The sequence below is a fragment of the Pseudophryne corroboree genome, chromosome 6, assembly GCF_028390025.1.
Source record: "Pseudophryne corroboree isolate aPseCor3 chromosome 6, aPseCor3.hap2, whole genome shotgun sequence".
Taxonomy (NCBI): domain Eukaryota; kingdom Metazoa; phylum Chordata; class Amphibia; order Anura; family Myobatrachidae; genus Pseudophryne; species Pseudophryne corroboree.
In genome coordinates, this window is record NC_086449.1 from 31,710,147 (window position 1) to 31,716,673 (window position 6,527).

Consider the following 6,527-nt stretch of genomic DNA (forward strand, 5'->3'; position numbering starts at 1 on the left):
AAAATAATATAGGGAAAACGTGAACCCAACGGCAATCCAATTCTTTTCTCTTTATATTCATTATTCCTTTGAGCTCTGCTGCCAAACTGTTTCTCTTTTACCTTCTTTGTATTGGTCATTCTGTTTCTATCCTGTATGTACAACATATTCTCCTTATCTAGGCCACTGTGTCTCCTGTTGTGATCCCTTTCGCTCATTGGGGGGAATTCAAATGTTTGCAAGGTCGGTCGGGTATCTGTTTTTTCCTGTCTATTAGATAGGAAAAAACAGGCACCCAACTGACTTTTAAAATAATTGAATACCCCCCTTTATCTCCTCATTTTACTCCCAGTTGTACAGTATCGTCTTCCCTCTCATCTTTCACTTCTCCCCACTTCATGGGTAACTTTCCTTCTTTTCTGGTCAATGTGACAGGAAAAAACAGTGCTTGTAGGTACCAAGAAATAGCTACATTAATGAATTGGGGTTATGACCACATAACTGCATGTAAGTGTGGCAAGTAAACACAACTTTGTTGGCACAGAAGGACTTTTGCCACCCACTATGATAATCCACTGCAACTGTGAAGAGGGTCTGCTAATGCCTCAATGATAATGTGCAAAGACAAAAAAATATATATACAGTGTTGTTTCTTTGTGTAAGCACACTCTTCTTACTTTAATCATTTTTGTGGATCATCTCAATAGGAAACATTTGGCCTAGGAGTATAAAGAAAAAAGAATCTGAGAGTCTATAGTGCAGTGAGACACCTATGGATTGCTGTATGGTTTTCTCCATAATCTGAGTTTAGTCCTCTGGGTCTAAGTTCTCCCACATGTCCACCTCCTATGCTAGTTCATATAGGGGTTTTTTTTTCAGGCCGATTGTGACCAAGTAGAAAGCCATACAAAAAATATATATTAACCCATGTTCCTAGGTAGGATGTCAAAATAGTCCCAAAGGTCCAAGAACTGAGAGAAGCATCTCAATGGTGGAACATCCCATAAGTTCCTAATATTATGCTTTGTCCAAAAGGCAAAATAAAATGGGTCCATAACCAAAGAGAAGAGTCAGCAATTCCAGGAAGTGGACATATTTTTGTTGAAATACGTATGTACAAATGGCAGTGGTATGGCAGAGCAATGGAAAACATCAGTGGAGTCAGCCACTGATGAACAGCCAAGTCAGTACTTAACCAGTGGGGTGGTTTATTCAGCAATAATGTGGTTTGTACAGTCATACTCACAATTATGCATATACAGATTCTCAGCATATAGCGGAGCTTGAGCGGAACATACAGGTCCCCAACCAGTATGAGGCTACAATGCAGAATCCAAGCAGTATCAGTGGTTGTAGCAAGATGGCTCAACAGTAATGGCAGGGTCTCTTTGGTGCTAAGTGGAACACATCCATGTCCCACTGGTTCTCTAACACACTGCAAGATGCAACAAGCATGTGTGGAAATACAGGTGGTGGTCAGCTTGGCTAAAGATTGAAACCTCGCAAAAGGAGTCAATATGGAATATGCACAGTAGCATTCTCTGGCTTCAACAGTGTTTAGGGTTTCGAATATTGCCACCCAACCTGTACAAGATCACAAGATGGACTCTAGAGCTTTTCCCAGATCAAATGAACCATGAAATTACTTTTGAACACAAAGGAGGCAACACAAACACCGCAAATCGCTTCTATTTTTTCAGAATTCATTTTTTATCTTGGGGATATATTCTATAAGAATACAGTTCATTAAGCAATGAGGGGAGAGAGTCAACGGGTTTGGTGAACATGTGGATGATGCCATCTGCATACTCTATAAATACAGCTTGTTGTTTTAAGGACCCAACTTTATACCTTGAAATAATATGTATCCTGGATGAAGTGGCCTCAGAATGAGGGCAAATAATAGAGGTGAAAGTTTACCTCCCAGCTACAGACCAATTTAATTATTAATGAAGTTGAAACTAAAACTATTAGTTTAGAACAAAGCAGAGGGGTTCAACTAGAGTTACACAACACAGCATACAAAAGTGCCATGGAAACCAAACGTGTGAAGGATGAGAGGCATGAAGGACCAGTACTTACTATCAGAGGACTTTTCCACAAGGAATATAATGAGTATTTGATGTACTGTACAGTACTATTTCTGTTTTTCACTGCACTTATGGATGGTGTGTGCCCTATCATCTCTCGTAATATTTTTGTGGAGACCAGTTCAATGTTTTTATAAGCTTATAGGGAAACAATTGATTAAGTTGGACAAGAAGCTTACTGTATGTTTGACATTTAGGAAAACAATGATTGATGATGCTTCTGATGATGATGATGATGATGATGATGATGATGATGATGATGATGCTTGGATCTGGTAAAATACAAGGTTCCATGTCCCTAAATGGTTGTCTCTCTATTCTGCTGAGGAAATTTTTATGAATTCTCATTTTAATTAATGGCATAAGAAACGAAGGGTGACTGCACAGTTGAGTGAAGGGTGACTGTGCAGTTGAGTCTGTCTCTAATGTCTTTCTTTACTCAATAAAGACTACAGAGGGATCTGACATGACACAGAGGAGACCACAAAGGACAGAAGAACTGGGGTTGTAGCATGATCAACCAAAACAAGTCAATGAATGGAAATACACAGTCAGGTGCTGAAAATTATTCTTTTTCTTTAGTGTGACAAATGATCTAATTGCTTGTTTAGATTATACTTTAGTTATATAGGTCTACATTGCAGTTGTCCATGCTATCTGGTAGAGATCCCAAAGATTGATGATACACAAAAAACTCTTACAACAAACAGTTCTGACATTTCATTTGACATATTTTGAGTGGAAATAAAAGCATGTAATCACAATAAAGAATACTGATCAAGTGGAGAATGTCACAGTACAAAACAGTGTAAAGCTTGTCCAGATCCAGGGTGGGACTGGGGCATGTAGGGCCCACCAGGGGGATACAGTGTTAGAGGCCCATGTTTAGGGGTGTGGCCAGTCTCGAGAGGTGGTGTGCCCAGCCGCCACATTGGTTTGCCTAACCATTGGGTTGGTCCCTTAGATAAATATAAACAGTAAATACAGTAGTGCATGCATGATAATGTACTAGATTAGTAACAGTACAGTCTGGAACCTGATCCCTAGAGAAGGGGATGGGCCCCCAGGCAGTAGGGCCCACCGGTGGTTTCCCCTGCACCCCTGTGGGCCAGTCCAACCATGTCCAGATCAGAATGAAACTGAATAATGAAGATTTTTGCACCTACATCCTATGACTGAGAAACTATTAACTGAAGCAGACATTCAGTAGCAACTGTAGAGTAGTCATCACATGAGACTCCAGCAAGATTTAAATACATTTCAAAGAAATGGTATGAGCCCACCTGCCAAAAGTGGTACCAACACTAGCAATCATAACCTTGGTTTATAGCAGCACTTTTCGGGGTTCCTAACAATGTTGGGTAAACCTGAAAAAAACACTACTTACACTAGGCTGGGTAGGTGAAATGGGTTGAGGAGCACTGATTGAATCATTTTGCTAATGAAATGGCTTGCCGGAAGGATCTAACCGAGTTTGAAAAGGGCATCATCGTAGGCTTCTCGATGTCATGTTTCCAGGGCGATGCTGGACTGGTTTACGAAAGATTTGGTTACGGTGGACTGGCCAGCTCAGAGTCCAGATCTTAACCCCACTGAGAACCTCTGGGACGAATTGAAGCAACGGGTGCATTCTAGACTGGCTCGATCTTCTTCCATGTCGCAGTTGGTCACTGTACTTAAGGTGGAATGGCAAAACATACCGGCTGCTGTTGTCCAGGAACTTGTGGACAGTTTGCCAAGAAGAATGTCCACATGGTGGACCAAAAAAGTGCTGATGTCAACAAAATTTCAATGTATTTGCTGTTAGTGTTCAATCACTTTTGTCTACATAGGGCCTAATTCAAGGATGATTGCAAAATAACATTTTTCTCTAATGGGCAAAACCATGTGCACTGCAGGGTAGGCATATATACAGGTTGAGTCTCCCTTATCCAAAATGCTTGGGACCAGAGGTATTTTGGATATGGGATTTTTCCGTATTTTGGAATAATTGCATACCATAATGAGATATCATGGTGATGGTACCTAAATCTAAGCACAGAATGCATTTATGTTTCATATACACCTTATACACACAGCCTGAAGGTCATTTAATACAATATTTTTAATAACTTTGTGTATTAAACAAAGTTTGTGTACATTGAGCCATTAGAAAACAAAGTTTTCACTATCTCAGTCTCACTCAAAAAAGTCCGTATTTCGGAATATTCCGTATTTCGGAATATTTGGATATGGGATACTCAACCTGTAACATGTGCAGAAAGAGTTAGATTTGGGTGGGTAATATTGTTTCTGTGCAGCGTAAATGCTGCCTATTTTATTTTTACACTGCAATTTAGATTTCAGTTTGAGCACACCCCACCCAAATCTAACTCTCTCTAAACATGTTACTTCTGCCCCACCTGCAGTGCACATGGTTTTGCCCATTAGAGAAAAATGTTGCTGTTGTGATCAGGTCTAAATTAGGCCCTAAGTCACCTGTGCACAATCATGGATGTCCTTAAAACCCGGACTGTAATGGAGGAGTTTAGGAAACGCTGGTCTAGAATGATATTGTATGTTGTGACAAGATTTTATTTCAAACTAAGGGGCTCATGGCAAACCATGAATAGCAGCCTGAGACCTCTATTGCTCCTCTACTAGACTTTATACAATGCCAAATGATATTTATCCATCAGATTGTGAAGTACAATTTGTCCGGGGAACACCATACCACTGTTGCATAGTCCAAAACAACTTTTTATTATTAAAAAAAAAGTAAAACTTTTTATTTTACAATTAAAAGGTCTTTGCTTAAAATCTCCCAATGCGTAGAGCAACCCATCTGCTGGCAGTCATTTCTGAGGCTGTCTCAACCTCCAAAGAGACAGTATGTGGGTGAAAATTGATTTATTGTACTCGCTACAGATTGTATTGCTCCCTCTCTTGTTTAACTTTTCAAGACATAGGGGGGTCCATTTACTAAAGCCTTGGATGGAGATAAAGTGGACGGAGTTAAAGTCCCAACCAACCAGCTCCTAACGATCATTTTTTAAACCCAGCCTGTAACATGACAGTTAGGAGCTGATTGGCTGGAACTTGATCTCCGTCCACTTTATCTTCATCCAAGGCTTAGTAAATAGACCCCATAAAGAGGCATAAATCCTTACAAGGCCTTTCAAATACACTTTTACAGATACAATATACATGACTTTATTAAAATAATGTTTATAAAATAATTCACCAAAGTTTTAATTGTTTTCTACAATAGAACTATTGTCTTTCCTTCCTCATGAGATGTTCCCTGGAATTCATGTATGGTCTGAACACTATGATGAAACATTTAGGCAGGAACATACAGATCACCAGAGCCCAACTGGAAGCCAAGATGGCAAATATCTCCATGGCCACCGTGTATTTACCCTGAGCACTGAGGGAGGCCGGGATAAAGGACACCCAGACACTGAGGAAGGCCAGCATGCTGAAGGTAATAAACTGGGCCTCATTGAAGCTGTCAGGAAGTCTCCGAGCCAGGAAGGCAACAATGAAACTAATGGTGGCCAGAAGAAAGAGGTAACCCAACATGGTCCAGAAGGCAATGGGAGAACCCTCATCACACTCAACAATGATGAGTCCAGGGTTAGTTTCAGTGTTATATTGTGGGAATGGAGAAGCTGTGGACATCCAAGTGATGCACAAGATGAGTTGTAACAGGAAACAGGTAATAATAATCATGTAGGACACTTGGGGGCTCATCCATCTCCTCACATTGCTGCCTGGTCTAGTGGCCATAAAGGCAAACACCACCAGGATAGTCTTAGCCAAAATGCTTGAGATGCACAAAGTGAAGGCCAGACCAAACAGTACTTGACGCAGGAGACACTTCTGGTGGTGGGGGTAACCTATAAATACTAAAGAGCACAGGAAGCAGAGACACAGAGACATCAGTAGAAGACAACTTAGAGAGTAATTATTGGCTTTCACTATAGGTGTTTGTCTATGCAGGATGAAAAGTCTCAAAATAATAGCAGGAATAAGTGAGGATATTATGCTGACTGCAGCTAAAATTGCTCCTAATGCATCTTCATAGGAAAGAAACTCCATGGATTTTGGGAGACATCTGGATTTCTCATTATTTGGCCACTGATCCCATGGACACCTCAAGCAATTAATTGCATCTGCAAGATAGAAAAATATGTTTATGTTACACGTCTTCATGTCATTAATGTGTTGTGTGATGTTGAAAATAAACATTCTGAATACATTTATAATGTTGATTTCCTACATCTACTAAAACTAAGAAAACATTGTTATTAAAACTTTATGCAATTTTGAATAATTATTTTATTTATTTATTTAGTTAGTTAGTTAGTTAGTTAGTTATTAACTTTCTTTTTACATTTTATGTTTGAATAGCTTGTAGCGAGAGGGAGTGTTAGTATAGGAGTGCACTACTGCACAGTCTCCAACATGGCTTCT

At 39.8% G+C, this 6,527-nt stretch overlaps 1 protein-coding gene across 1 annotated transcript; it reads right to left on the reverse strand.

Moving 5' to 3' along the window:
- Positions 1-5,321: 5,321 nt before the first annotated feature.
- LOC134934185 (vomeronasal type-2 receptor 26-like) lies at positions 5,322-6,302 on the reverse strand. Its single transcript, XM_063929677.1, has one exon. The coding sequence runs from the start codon at positions 6,300-6,302 to the stop codon at positions 5,322-5,324; it is 981 nt and encodes a 326-aa protein (XP_063785747.1).
- Positions 6,303-6,527: the final 225 nt, after the last annotated feature.

Excerpts from the sequence above, each read along its gene's own strand:
- LOC134934185 (XM_063929677.1), bottom strand. The coding sequence starts at position 6,302 with ATGTTTATTTTCAACATCACACAACACATTAATGACATGAAGACGTGT.